Consider the following 14,478-nt stretch of genomic DNA (forward strand, 5'->3'; position numbering starts at 1 on the left):
ACCCAGAGCATTTGGGGTCTTAATGTGAGGAAAGTACAACTCTATTTTCCCTTTGGTAAAATGGTATCTTTTTTTAAAAAACCAAACCCTTGGGACTGGAAAAATGAGGGTTTTGTCCTCTCATAGGACGAAGAGATCATAGATGATTTGGCACTTGCTGGGGTTAAATCATTAAGAGGTGTTTGGCACAACTACTAGTTTAACACAGTCACAGGGAGGAAAAGGAAGGGATTTTATATGGACTATGAGTGGGTAATAAATCAACCGCAATTATTGAGCACTTACTATGTGCAGAGCACTGTACTAAGCACTTGGGAGAGAACAATAATAATAATAATGGCATTTGTTAAGCACTTACTATGTGCAAAGCACTGTTCTGAGTGCTGGGGAGGATACAAGGTGATCAGGCTGTCCCATGTGGGGTTCACAGTCTTAATCCCCATTTTACAGATGAGGTAACTGAGGCACAGAGGCAGAGCCAGGATTTGAACCCATGACCACTGACTCCCAAGCCCATGCTCTTCCCATTGAGCCACGCTCCTTCTCTATGACAGATATATTCCCTGCATTCAACCAAGACATCTGTCGCCACTGTTGGAGACAGAATTCGGAGCCAGGGTTCTGATCCTATAATGTGAGTGCTCCTCAGATTGCTGTCTGCTTTCAGCCTCAAAATCAACCAATCATATTTATTGAGCGCTTGCTGTATGCAGAGCACTGTACTAAGCGCTTGGGAGAGTACAGCATAGAGTCTGTAGGCATGTTCCCTGCCCACACTGACCTTATAATCCAAAGAAAGAAGACACCAAATTCTGGAAAACAGGTAGTCTTAAACTTGAAACATTTCACATTGTAATGGATGGCACTTATGAAAGTTCTATGTTTATACCATTTCAGGCTACCAACACATCCATTTTGACTTGAATGAATTGATGAATATTAGCTTTCATGTACTCTAACAGCTCTCTTTCCCCTACTTATCCTTGCTCCTTTCCCACTACAACACAGCCCACACACATCAGTCCTCTAGTGCCAATCAACTTCAATGGTTCTTCTCTCTCTCACTGGCAACTCCTTACTTCACACCCTTTCTCCTTCCTGGTACTTCCTCCTCCCCTTTTATATCCAACTGACCATTACTCCCTCCAATCTTCAAAGCCCCACTAAAAATCACATCCCCTCCAGGAAGCCTTCCCTCACTAATCTTATTATTATTATTCTTATTAATCTCACATCTCCCCACTTCATTTTTCCTCCTTGTGGAATCATCTATGCTCTTGAATCCTTGCCCCCTAAGCATTTAATCACCTCACATCCTCTTCCCACAGCATATTCATGTACACATTTTTATACACGATTGCTCTTCCTTTCATTTATTTCAGTGTTGGTCTCCCCCCAATAGATTGGAAGTTCCTTGAGGACAAAGATCATGTCTAGTAATAATTGCGGTATTTAATAATTGTGGTATTTTTTAAGTGCTTAATATGTGCCAAGCAGTGTATTAACCACTGAAGCAGATACAAAATAATCAGGTCCCACCTGGGGCTTCCAGTCTAAATTTGAGGGAGAACAAGTATGGAAACCCTATTTTGCAGATGAGGGAACTGAGACCTAGAGAAGTTAAATGACTTACTTAAGGGTCATACAGAAGGTAAGTGGTGGAGCTGGGATTAGAACCCAGGTCCTCTGACTTTCGGGCCCAAGATCTTTCTGCTAGGCCACAGTGCTTGTATAATCCATGAGTGCGTTCATTTTGTTCTCTCCCATCTCTGGAATTCCCTACTACACCCAGGAAAAAGATCTACAAACAGCGGCTGCCCACACAGTTGACTTGACTGTATAGGTAATCTTTTCATGCAACCTTCTAACCTGCAAGAACTTCTGTCTCCAGATACCTCAGCCCAAAAGAATCTCCCCTTGCCCTGCTTCTGATCCAGGAGGCCATGGCCAAAAGCGTGGCAGTAATTGGAGCCGGTTCCTGTGGACTGCCTGCCATAAAGTGCTGTTTGGATGAGGGTCTGGAGCCCACCTGCTTTGAGAAAAGCGACCACATCGGGGGACTCTGGAAATTCCAAGTAAGAGATGTCGGTCAGCTGATTTCTCCTCCCCGTTGGTGAGCTGAGTTTAGTTAGGGCTCTGAATCACAGAACCCCACCCCAAGCTCCATCCTCCCCAGAGTCAAAGAGCAGTACGATCCTCCTCCCTGGAAGAGCAGATCCATCCCGGATTCCCCTGCAAACCAAACCTGAATATTAAGACTGGATGATGAAGTTTAGGAAAGGCCACATCCCTTCCTCATTTCCCTCCTGAAATTTTCTTGCTGTGGCAAGAGTAGCAGCCTTAGCAGCAATAACAGACCAGTGGGCAAGGTCAGGTTCAGGAGTAGAAGAATCCTGGAGACCCCAACACTGAAGTTCAGCCTTGCTTCTAGGCACTGAACCTCCTAAGTCCCCAGGTCCCCAGAGTTACTTTGCAACACCATGTGGCTATAGCAGAAAAGAGCACCTAGGAGGGCTAACAGATCTGGGCCTGTGGGTGAAAAGATTATGAGAGCAGAGATTTGGACTTCCTCCTAACTAGCTCCCCACTTTCTTTGTGGCCCACCCCCCAACCTTCCCTCCACCACTGGAAGCTGAGCAGCAACAGGGACCAGAGAGAATTTAGAGTACAAACTCCTTGTGGGCTGGGACTGCGTCCCTAATAATAATAAAACCTGTGGTACTGGCTAAGCCTTTACTATGTTCCAAGCACTTTGCTGAGGTCTGGAGTTGAAACCTATATAAGCATATCGGACATAGTCTCTTTTCTTCACGGGGCACACAGTCTGAAGGGGGAGGGAGACCAAGTATTCCCCATTTTACAGCTGAGGAAACTGAGGCACAGAAATGACTTGCCCAAAGCCAGTTGTTCAGGAGACAAGTGGCAGAGCTGGGATTAGAAGCCAAGTTCCTCTGACTCCCAAGCCAATGCTCTTTCCACCAGGCAACATTGCTTCTCACAGCCTTGTTTCGGCATGTCCCAGGCACTTAGTGTAATGTTTTGCAACTAGTGGGTGCTCAATAAATACACTCCTCTGTGTGGCAAATGTGTCACACTAGCCTTTGGAATAAACACAATTCTCATTTCTTGGCATCCCATAGGAGTGCAGTATCGAAGGCAGAGCTAGCATATACAAATCTCTGACTATCAACACCTCTAAAGAGATGATGAATTACAGTGACTTCCCCATTCCAGAAGATTATCCCAATTATATGCACAACAGTCAGATCATGGACTATTTCCATTCGTACGCCAAGCACTTCGACCTGCTAAAGTACATAAACTTCAAGGTAAGACACAAAAATTGTGATTCTATGCCTGGGGTTCTTTTCAGAGCTGAAGTGACAGGTAAGTGCTCACTTGGTTACTTGGGATGGTGCCAGCCTAAGGTATGACCTTGTTTGAGGGTTTTGGTGTGTTGTTATATGTAATATTCCATCTCTGAGTGGACCCCAGTATCAAAGATATCAGGCTCAGTGGCTTCTTCGCCCCAAATTAGTGCTAGAAGTAGTGAAGGAAAACCATTGCAAGTACCAACAGAAAAAGAAAGATTAAGATGCTCCATTCTCTCTAAGGTATTAACCCTCCAAGATCATCCCATGGCAACCTGGAATACCTGTTGTCTCTGTTCATACCCTTCCACATTTCAGACTGGCCATGACTGAATACCTGTTACAGCCAATCACTGCAACGGGAAGATTTCTAGTGACTCAAAAATGATTTCCTCTCTTGGATCTGCCGCACTCAGGGCTTGGTTCTATGGCTACAAGCACACTTTAATTCATTCATTCAATCATATTTATTGAGTGCTTAACTGTGTGCAGAGCACTGTACTGTGCTTGGGAAAGTACAATACAGCAATAGAGACAATCCCTGCCTACAATGGGTGGCAAAAATGATCCTCTTTGACTCACTTCCACTCACCACCAGACCCAGTAGAACATGAGAAGCAGTCAAACAAAGCCCTCTGGACTTCAGGATTCAGCCGGAGACTTGAATTGCTAGAAAATCATAGGAAGCCCTTCCTTGAGGTGCAGTAGCTTCTGAGCCTAAGGTGAGGTCTTCCCTTTCTGACATAATAGCAGCGGAGAGCTTTATAGATTTTTAACCCAGACAACTTGCAGTACTTTATTTAGGTTTGGAGCCTGGGACTAAGATCTTGACATTGGGGCCACCTTGGTTGAAAATTCTCACCCTCCATTCCCCCATCTCTACTCCTCAGGGACAGACCCATGATAACAGGGCTGGTCCATCACCAATCAAGCACAGAGAGTTTCCACCGTGTTTCCTTTCTATTCTAGACCACAGTGCTCAGTTTAAAGAAACGACCAGATTTCTCTGTCACTGGCCAGTGGGAGGTGGTCACTGAGACTCAAGGAGAGAAGAAGTCGGCCATCTTCGATGCCGTCCTGGTTTGTACTGGCCATCATATTGACCCTTACTTACCACTGGAGTCTTTCCCGGGTAAGTCCCTGTCCCGAGTCCATGAAATTCCATTTCCCCCATGGTAAAAGCTGCATTCTCAAATCCTGATGAAGCTCAAATCTAAGAAAAACACTGAAACCAGCATTGTCTATAACATCCTGGCCCCCAGAAAGAGCTTAGAGCTGATGCCTTATTTCTGAGCAGGTTTGGAAATGCAGTCTTCACCAACATGTGCATGATTTAGTCACTTTAAACAATGCTTGACACATAGTAAGTACTTAACAGAGACAATAATAACAATAATTTGGGGCAAGGTGGATGGGGAGATTAAAACCCTGGTTAAGACAGAGAGTTACAATGGCTGGGAGTACATAATGAGAACCCTGAGGCTTATAAAAATCTCCCAGCAAATTGCAGCAGCGTATAGCTTCAGAGAGTTTCCCAAGGTTAAACCCCAGCTCCGGGTGAGCTCACACCTCTTCATCTTTGTTTTTACCTCCCTCCTTCCCTCACTCAGGCATAAGTAAGTTTAAAGGGCAGTATCTGCACAGCAGGGAATACAAGTACCCAGAAAAATTCAAAGACAAGAGGGTCGTCATGATCGGCCTGGGGAACTCCGGAGCCGACATCACTGTGGATCTCAGTCATTCTGCCAAGAAGGTTTGTTCCTCACAATCCTGCCACTTCTTTCGCTCTTCTGGGGCTCTGATCATTGTTTTGTGGTCATCACCACCCTCCCAATTGCACACTTGGCTAAAGTTTCCATTTTATTATTATGGGCAAAGGGGACTGCACTTAGTTCTTCCTCCTGATGCCCATGCTAGGTTGGGAAATGGTAATAATAAATGTGGTGTTTGTTAAGCGTTTGCTACGTGCCAGGCACTCTATTAAGCGCTGAGGTGGATACAAGCAAATCGGGTTGGTACTAGACTGAGCCCATTACCCAGGGCTTCGGTCCCATCTCCTCCCCTACCCTTCTCACTACCAAATTCTCCCTTATAGAAAGGAGGTTTTGGAGCAGATCATGGACTGGGGGTTTATTTCCTCCCTCTTCCTCCAAGTCAAGGATGGACCCCGGGGGAGAGGGGTCCAGTTTGTCTGAATTTACCTCCATCTGCCCCTTCCGTGACATCTAGAGCCCTGTTTCCCGGTTGTCCATGGCAACTGCTTCCCAAAGCTTCCCTCTGCTCACCGCATTCATTCATTCGGAATCTCCCTGCTCCCCACAATTACTGCCAGGGAGCAGGGGCCGTTTTAGGGATAGAATACAGAGCCACTAAAGGCAGTGTCTCTGATGGGAATTCAATTCAGTTCAATCGTATTTATTGAGCGCTTACTGTGTGCAGAGCTCTGTACTAAGTGCTGAGGAAAGTAGCATTAAAGAGAGAGAACCCCTGCCCACAACGAGCTACCAGGGAAAGAGAGGTGGTTTGTAGAGGACATAAGCGCTTAGTACAGTGCTCTGCACACAGTAAGCGCTCAATAAATACGATTGATTGATTGATCGATTGACTGAAAACGTTCATCTTATCCATCCTAGAACAATCCATGTGTCCAGGCTGCATCGCTGCTTCAGCCACGTGCCCACTAGAGGGCAAGTCAAGCCAAGAGAAAATCCTTTCTTCTCAAGTAACGTCAGCAACGACAGTTTGGGAGATTAATGACGCTCCTGTTTCCCAGAAGGGTTTCAAATCAATCAGTCATTGATATTTATTGAGCACCTAAATGGAGCAAAGCACTGCAAAGAACCTGAGAGAGTATAATCAAAGCAGAGTGGTTAAATGGATAGAGTCAGAAGGACCTGGGTTCTGGGTTTCTTCATTTTCTTCATTTTCTTCCTTTCTTCCTTTCTTCCTTTCTTCCTTCCTTCCTTTCTTTCTTTCTTTCTTTCTTTCTTTCTTTCTTTCTTTCTTTCTTTCTTTCTTTCTTTCTTTCTTTCTTTCTTTCTTTCTTTCTTTCTTCCTTCCTTCCTTCCTTCCTTCCTTCCTTCCTTCCTTCCTTCCTTCCTTCCTTCCTTCCTCTTTCTTACTTACTTTCTTTCTTTCTTTCTTTCTTTCTTTCTTTCTTTCTTTCTTTCTTTCTTTCTTTCTTTCTTTCTTTCTTTCTTTCTTTCTTTCTTTCTTCCTTTCTTTCTTCCTTTCTTTCTTTCTTCCTTCCTTCCTTTATTGCTTCCTTCCTTCCTTCCTTTCTTTCTTCCTTTTCTTCTTTCTTCCTTTCTTCCTTCCTTTCTTTCTTTCTTCCTTCCTTTCTTTCTTTCTTTCTTTCTTTCTTCCTTCCTTCCTTCCTTCCTTCCTTCCTTCCTTCCTTCCTTCCTTCCTTCCTTCCTTCCTTCCTTCCTTCCTTCCTTCCTTCCTTCCTTCCAGAATTGGGTTCTCCCCCTCATCCCCCTCTCCACCCCTGCATCTTACCTCCTTCCCTTCCCCACAGCACCTGTATATATGTATATGTTTGTACATATTTGTTACTCTACTTATTTATTTATTTATTTTGCCTGTACATATCTATTCTATTTATTTTATTTTGTTAGTACGTTTGGTTTTGTTCTCTGTCTCCCCCTTTTAGACTGTGAGCCCACTGTTGGGTAGGGACTGTCTCTATATGTTGCCAACTTGTACTTCCCAAGCGCTTAGTACAGTGCTCTGCACACAGTAAGCACTCAATAAATACGATTGATGATGATGATGATGATGATTCAGACTTCACCACTTGCCTGCGGTGTAGCTTTGGGTGAGTCACTTCACTTCTCAGGGCCTCAGTTCCCTCATCTGTAAAATGGGGATGAAAACTGAGCCTCATGTGGGACAGGACTGTGTCCAACCTGATTTGCTTTTATCCATCCCAGCACTTAGTTCAGTGTGTAGCACATAATAAGTGCTTAACAAATACCATTATTATTTATTATTATTATTATTATCACAATAGAGTTAGGTGCTACATTCTCTGCCTTCAGGGAGTTTTCAGCCTCTAGAATTTTCTGTGGCCTTTATTGCTCCCAAATCTTTCCTTCTTCCGACAGCGGGGTCATGGGGAGGCACCCACGTGATTTCACTTTTTTGCATTTCTCATTCAAGGTATTTCTGAGCACCAGGTCGGGATCGTGGGTGTTAAATCGGGTTTCGGATGCAGGCTACCCCCTCGATGTCATTCATTTCACTCGCTTCAAAAATTTTATCCGACACGTTGTGCCCCTGGGTCTGCTGAACATGTGGGGGGAGAACAAATTGAACTCAAGATTCAATCATGCCAACTATGGACTGAAGCCTCCCTTCAGGTATTTTCTGCATGTCTCTGAACAAAAGAGCTGCTAGACTGAATAGCTGTCCTGTTATCAGCCACTCTATCGAGTGAACTAGGTCAGGATTAGGTGCATATGTTTCTGAGAAGTCACAGACAGAGACTTTTCCTTAGGAAAAAAAACTTAACTGCTCTATAGACTCAGGGCCAATATCTTCTAGAAAAATCAGTGTTGGAAGGGATGTATCATCCATTAGCATGACCCCCGTGAACACTAAACTGGACAAGCAACATATTTAATGGTGAAACATTACTGAACGTCATTACATGTAGGCTTTGTGTTGGGTTAGATTTTTAAATCAACTGTGTCCACAGTGAGCCAGTGAAAGGCAGGTTTAAAGTATTATGCCTAAATTTTGATGGCTATGTTTCCCTTAAAACTTGATCTCAATAGTTATTTTTTATAATACAGCCTGGTCCGAAAGGCTTTTAGCAATCATTTGTATTTACTGAAGACCTACCATGTGCAGAGCACCGTTCTAAGCACTTGGGAGAATACAGTTGGGTAAGGAGCATGGTCCCCGTCCTCTTCAAGGTGTTTCTATGCTTCAAGGGGATAGAACATGAGCCTGGGAATCAGGTGGACATGAGTGTTAATCCCAGCTCCACCTCTTATCTGCTGTGTGACCTTAGGCAAGTCACTCCACTTCTCTGTGCCTCAGTTAACTCATCCATAAAATGGGGATTAAGGCTGAGAGCCCAATGTGGGAAAGGAATGGTGTCCAACCCAATTTACTTGTATCCACCCCAGTGCTTAGTGCAGTGCCTGGCACACAATTAGCATTTAATAAATACCACAGTTATTATTATTAATCACCCCTCGTGTTTTAAACACATTCAGGTTTCTCAGCAAATACCCCATAGTGGGAGATGACCTTCCCAATGCCATTATTTCTGGCCGGGTGACTGTGAAGCCAAACGTGAAGGAGTTTACCGAAACAGCTGTGATTTTTGAAGATGGCACCCAGGAAGAGGACATCGATGTGGTTATCTTTGCCACAGGCTACTCTTTCTCATTTCCCTTCCTCGACGAATCTGTCCTCAAAATCAACCAGAACCACCAGGTCTCCCTGTACAAATTCATCTTCCCCCCGTATCTGGAGAAACCCACCCTGGCCATTATCGGCCACATCCAACCCTTGGGTGCCATCATGCCAGTGGCAGAACTGCAAGCTCGTGGGGCCACACGGGTCTTCAAGGGTGAGTAGAAAAGATCCAATCAATGAATCAATTTTATTGAGCACTTACTGTGTGCAGAGCACTGTACCAAGTGCTTGGGAGAGTACAGTGTAACAGAGAGGGTAGACATGTTCCCTGCCCATGATGATTCATACAGGAGTAGGTTGCAGAGGGAAGGAACACTTCCTAGCAGGAGTCTGCCAGAGTAATTTGCCGATGGCAAGCAATCTGACTAGAGTGAGGAGGAAGCCCAGGTCTAAATCCGTTGAGAAGGTTCACACCTGTGTACCAGTTTGCTGATCTTCTTTGCACCTAAATGGGGTTTCCCCAAAGTATATAGGCATCTGTATGTCCAACCATGCTATTTAAAGCCTCTCAATTCAGGCCAAATTCAGAATCATCCCCATTAGAAACAGGTATGAAAAGGAGTACAAGTTTCAACCTTCCACCTTTTGACTGTTTCCAACAATACACTGTCCTGATATATAATGTGGCTAAGACTAGATAACCCAGTGAATTGCCAAAATGTTCAGTTAATTTTGATCATGAAGATGTGTCTGTCCTTAAAGCAAAACACAACATCACCTGCAGCATGGGTCTTTGAGACTGCAAGTCTTTCACCCATTAATAATCCAGGTCCGTTAAAATGTATTTGGTCTCTGGGAGGGCTATGATTAAAACTCTGAAGTGTCCTTGTCTGAATGTGTAGCTCCTACCTTAACTGGTCCATCCTGATCTTAAATCTCTCCCTTTGCATGTACAGTGGGATGCTGGGAAGTGAAAATATAGGTTGGGATTCATAAGGACTATAGGTCAAGAATTGAATAGTGGAATATTTTCTGGATTTTCCAGGCCTGATCCAACTCCCTAAAGAAGACGTCATGATAGCTGACATTATCAAGAAGATAAAGGATAATGAGAAACGGTAAAATCTCTCTGGGCTAAGCTAAACAGTGTTGGTATATGTCCCCAGAAAAAGAATGCCTTTGGCTTTCTTACTCTCAATTTTAAACCCTCAAACTGAAGCTCGTAAAGAGAGCTCGAACATACTACTTCACCTGAATGGCATTGCCACTGAAGTGAGAGAGAAGAATAACTCTCATCCTAACCACAAAGTAACTCTCATCCTTCTTTTAAAATAAGGAAGACTTCATTCTAGTAAAGATTTTTTGGGCTGGAAAATGCAGGTGTTCTAGAATCAATCAATCAGTGGTATTTATGGAGTGCTTATTGTGTGTAGAGCACTGTACTAAGTGCTTGAGAGAGTACAATACAAGAGTTGGTAGATATGACCCTTGCCCACTAGGATCTTAGAGTCTACAGGAGGAGACAGATATTAAGGTTAGGAATAGAGGGAAACAGTAGAGGATAAAAATGAAGCTTAGACTCTGTGGGGACTGTTGAAGTGAGTGACTATAATTTGAAAGGGTTCAGATGGAATATTAATTTGAGAGGGAGTGGGAATGTCTCTGCCTGTCCACCATCTGCTCTCAAATGATTCTCCCACCTGGAAAACTACTTATTGTGCACTTACTGTGTGCAGAGCACTGTACTAAGTGCTTGGGAAAGTACAATACAGTAAAGTATAGTAGAGCGCTTAGTACAGTGCTGTGCACACAATAAGCGCTTAATAAATATGACTAAATGAATGATCATGGTATTTGTTAAGCTCTTATTCTGTCCCAAGCAATATACTAAGCCCTGGGTTAGATATAAAAATAAGCAGTTTGGACAGAGTCCCTGTGTCACAGGAGGCTCACAATCTAAGTAGCAGGGTGACAGGTATTGAATTTCCATTTTACAGATGAGGAAACTGAGGCATGGAGAAGTTAAGTGACTTGTCCAGAGTCATGTAGCAGATAGGTGGAGGAGCCAAGATTAGACCCCAGGCCCTCTGGCTCCCAGCCCTAGGCTCTTTCCACTGAGCTACACTGCTTGATAGCTATAAGCTTCCAGCAAAGCACAAAGCCTCATGGCACCATAAATATTATAGGGCCGTCTGTCAATTGATCATATTTATTAAGAGGTTATTGTATGCAGACCACTATATTAAGCACTTGGGAGATTACAGTATAATACTAATGATGGCATTTATTAAGCACTTACTAAGTCCAAAGCACTGTTCTAAGCACTGGGGAGGTTAGAAGTAGATCAGATTGTACCACTGGGGGCTCACAGTCTTAATACCTATTTTACAGATGAGGTAACTGAGGCACAGAGAAGTGAAGTGACTTGCCCAAAGTCACACAGCTGACAATTGGCAGAGCTGAGATTTGAACCCATGACCCCTGACTCCAAAGCCCGGGCTCTTTCCACTGAGCCATGCTGCTTCTCTCATAACAGAGTTGGTAGACACATTCCCTGCCCACAGCGAGCTTATAGTCTAGAGGGGGAGGCTGAAATATAAATAAATACATTATCGGCATTTACATAAGTGAGATGTGGGGCTGAGGGAGGGGTGAAGGAAGGGTGAATAGTGGAGTCTAGGACTTTCAACCTTAAGATGGGTACTGTAGGAAGGGTGAGAGGTGGTGGGAAGGAGCTGAGTGAATTCTTTTCCCCAGTCCCGGTGGTTTCCACAGCTATGAATGGACCTACAGGTAAAACAGCCAATGTTTGCATGAGAATCGAGTCTTCGCCAAGTGGTAGGGATGCTCACTCCCCTCCCTTTCCCATCCAGGTACGTGCCCAGTCTGCACATCACCCTGCAGGTGCAGTACATCGACTACATGGATGAAATGGCTGCCTTCGTGGGTGTGAAGCCTCCCCTGTTGTCGCTCTTCCTCACTGACCCTAGGCTGGCTTGGGAAGTCCTGTTCGGCCCGTGCTCGCCCGCGCAGTATCGGCTGACTGGACCAGGCAAGTGGGCTGGAGCTCGCGCATCCATCATGGCCCAGAGGGCGAGGATCGTCAAGGCCACCAAAACCCGGCTGCCTCCCAGCCCCGGCCCCACCAGCCCCTTCTCCTCACCTCTCCTGCTTGTGAAAAGCGTCGGTCTTATTGCCCTTTTCACGGTGATTTCTATTTACTTGTAAAGCCCCCCTCCAAGGAGATGTCCGACCATGCTGTCCCCACACTTGACCCCATTTTGCCCTTTGGCTCACAGTCCTTAAGCTGTGTTGCTGAAGAGGTCAGCTGGAACCTGGTGTGTAATAATAATAATAAAAATAATAATAATGGCATTTATTAAGCGCTTACTATGTGCAAAGCACTGTTCTAAGCACTAGGGAGGTTACAAGGGGATCAGGTTGTCCCATGGGGGGCTCACAGTCTTAATCCCCATTTTACAGATGAGGTAACTGAGGCACAGAGAAGTAAAGCGACTTGCCCAAAGTCACCCAGCTGAAAAGTGGCAGAGCCAGGATTTGAACCCATGACCTCTGACTCCAAAGCCTGTGCTCTTTCCACTGAGCCAAGATGTAGCCAAGTGTTCATAACCATTCCTCCTCCAAGACTGGTTTAATTTCCCATAGGCCTCCTGGCCAGAGCATGAAATGTCCTATCCCAGGACAGAGAAGAGCCAGCATTTTGTACAGTGCCTAGCACATAGTAAGCGCTTAACAAATGCCATCATCATTATTATTATTACTGGCAAAAGGAAATTGAAGAGAACAGAGAGGATGGGGGTGCGGCAGATCAGATACTCCCGCTCCAGGAACCCGGATCATTTGGTTAGATTTAAGGATTTGGAAGATCTACCTTAATGAGGGTGTTACCCCATCCTGCCCCACCCCCAGATTTCATTATGGTTTTCTTCTGGAAAGAAATAACATTTTAGTCTCCTTTTCCGTCTCTCACAGAAGCAAGCTGGCTTTTGTATTAACAGCATTAAAGCAACCTTCTATCTTCTATGGCAAATCCACGTGTTTCCTAATCAGTTAATATTAACTTCAGATCTGCTGTGTGTACCATCAATATATCAGTTGATTTCAGTTCTACATTCAAGCTAATAGGATAGAGCCTAAAATCAATTATAAATATACATATTTTCAAAGCAGTATGTTCTCTTTTTTTTTATCAAAAATAGGAGCAACTTCAAATACAGCCCAAACCTTCTTTCTTTCCCCATACACTGGGGGAGTCAGGGTAGAGTGGTTTGTAGAGGTAGGTTGAATTCATGTAGTGGTGGGAGGGATGGGGAAATTGGGAGGCTTTTTTTGTTTTTCATGCACTCTTGGTGGTGTTCAGCACTTACTTTCTGAAAAGCACTGTCTTGAGTACTATGGGAGAACGTCAGAGAACCAAAAGGAGCTTTTGATCTAATGGGGGAGGCAGGTGGACATAAACTATTTATAAAAGGGAGAGCAGGAATGAGAACAAGGAAATAACTGGTGGTGGTAGGAGTATGGAAAGGGGGAATGGATGACTATGATTTAATAATAATTATAGCATTTATTAAGCACTTCTAGGTGCCAAGCATTGTACAAAACACTGGAGTGTCCACAATCTCATAAGATCAGACCCAGACCCTGTCCCACATGGGGCTCACAGTTTAAGGTGGGGAGAGAACATGCATTTAATTGCCATTTTATAGAAATGGAAACTGAGGCCCACAAGAGTCAAGTGACTTGCCCAAGGTCACACAGCAGGCAAGTAGTGGTGTTGGGATTAGAACCCCGGTGCCCTGACTCCCAGTCCTGTGCTCTTTCCATTAGACCACATTACTACTCCATGAGAATGAGGTATCTGTGCTTAGGTTAAAAAAAAAAATGGCATTTGTTAAGCACTTACTATGTGCCAAGCACTGTTCTAAGCACTGGGAGAAGGGATACAAAGTAATCAGGTTGTCCCACGTGGGGCTTACAGTCTTAATCCCCATTTACAGGTGAGGTAACTGAGGCACAGAGAAGTTAAGTGACTTTCCCAAAGTCACACAGCTGACAAGTGGCAGAGCAGAGATTAGAACCCATGACCTCTGACTCCCAAGCCCATGCTCTTTCCACTGAGCCATGCTGCTTCTCGGCATCAATTAATCAATCATTTATTGAATACTTACTGTATGCAGAGCACTATATTTAGCATTCGGAACAGTACCGTAAACACCCCATTAATTGATTGCTATGTGTAAGTACTGGGAATGGCTGTTGGGTTGGAAAGACTTGGGATGTAAGGAATTAATCAGGGAAGGCTTCCCTGAGGAGGTGAGTCTTCAGGAGGGCTTTGGAATGGGGAAAGCTATAATCTGATGGATTTCTTTAAGTGGTATTTGTTAGGCACATACTGTGTACCAGGTACTGTATTAAGCTCTGGAGTAGATACAAACTAATCATGTTGGACCCAGTCCATGTCCCACAGGGGGATCAAAGTCTAAATCACCATTTCACAGATGAGGGAACTGAGACACAGAGAAGCGAAGCGGCTTGCCCAAGGTCACAAAGCACACAAATGGCAGAGTCAGGATTAGAACCCAGGTCCTTCTGACTCCTGGGCCCATGATTTCTTCCCTAGGCCATGCTGCTTTTCCTGATTTGAAGGGGAGTGGAGTTAGAATCAGGTTCTTCTTCCCCTCCCCAACTGCACTACAATAGATACAAATAATCA

At 44.4% G+C, this 14,478-nt stretch overlaps 1 protein-coding gene across 1 annotated transcript; it reads left to right on the forward strand.

Annotated features, from left to right (window-relative positions):
* Positions 1–1,928: 1,928 nt before the first annotated feature.
* LOC119938030 (flavin-containing monooxygenase 5-like) lies at positions 1,929–11,972 on the forward strand. The gene is made up of 8 exons (XM_038757685.1): positions 1,929–2,075; positions 3,141–3,329; positions 4,341–4,503; positions 4,982–5,124; positions 7,536–7,735; positions 8,600–8,958; positions 9,790–9,862; positions 11,618–11,972. The coding sequence occupies exons 1-8, from the start codon at positions 1,944–1,946 to the stop codon at positions 11,970–11,972; spliced, it is 1,614 nt and encodes a 537-aa protein (XP_038613613.1). The 5' UTR covers positions 1,929–1,943.
* The last annotated feature ends 2,506 nt before the right edge of the window (positions 11,973–14,478 follow it).

The sequence above is a fragment of the Tachyglossus aculeatus genome, chromosome 16, assembly GCF_015852505.1.
Source record: "Tachyglossus aculeatus isolate mTacAcu1 chromosome 16, mTacAcu1.pri, whole genome shotgun sequence".
In the NCBI taxonomy this organism is placed as follows: domain Eukaryota; kingdom Metazoa; phylum Chordata; class Mammalia; order Monotremata; family Tachyglossidae; genus Tachyglossus; species Tachyglossus aculeatus.

What these genes read in the sequence shown, in the direction of transcription:
- LOC119938030 (XM_038757685.1), top strand. Translation starts at nt 1,944, where the DNA reads ATGGCCAAAAGCGTGGCAGTAATTGGAGCCGGTTCCTGTGGACTGCCT. An exon ending in TCAGTCATTCTGCCAAGAAG is followed by an intron (nt 5,125 to 7,535) that starts GTTTGTTCCTCA and finishes TTCTCATTCAAG; the next exon opens with GTATTTCTGAGCACCAGGTC. An exon ending in GGCCACACGGGTCTTCAAGG is followed by an intron (nt 8,959 to 9,789) that starts GTGAGTAGAAAA and finishes TGGATTTTCCAG; the next exon opens with GCCTGATCCAACTCCCTAAA.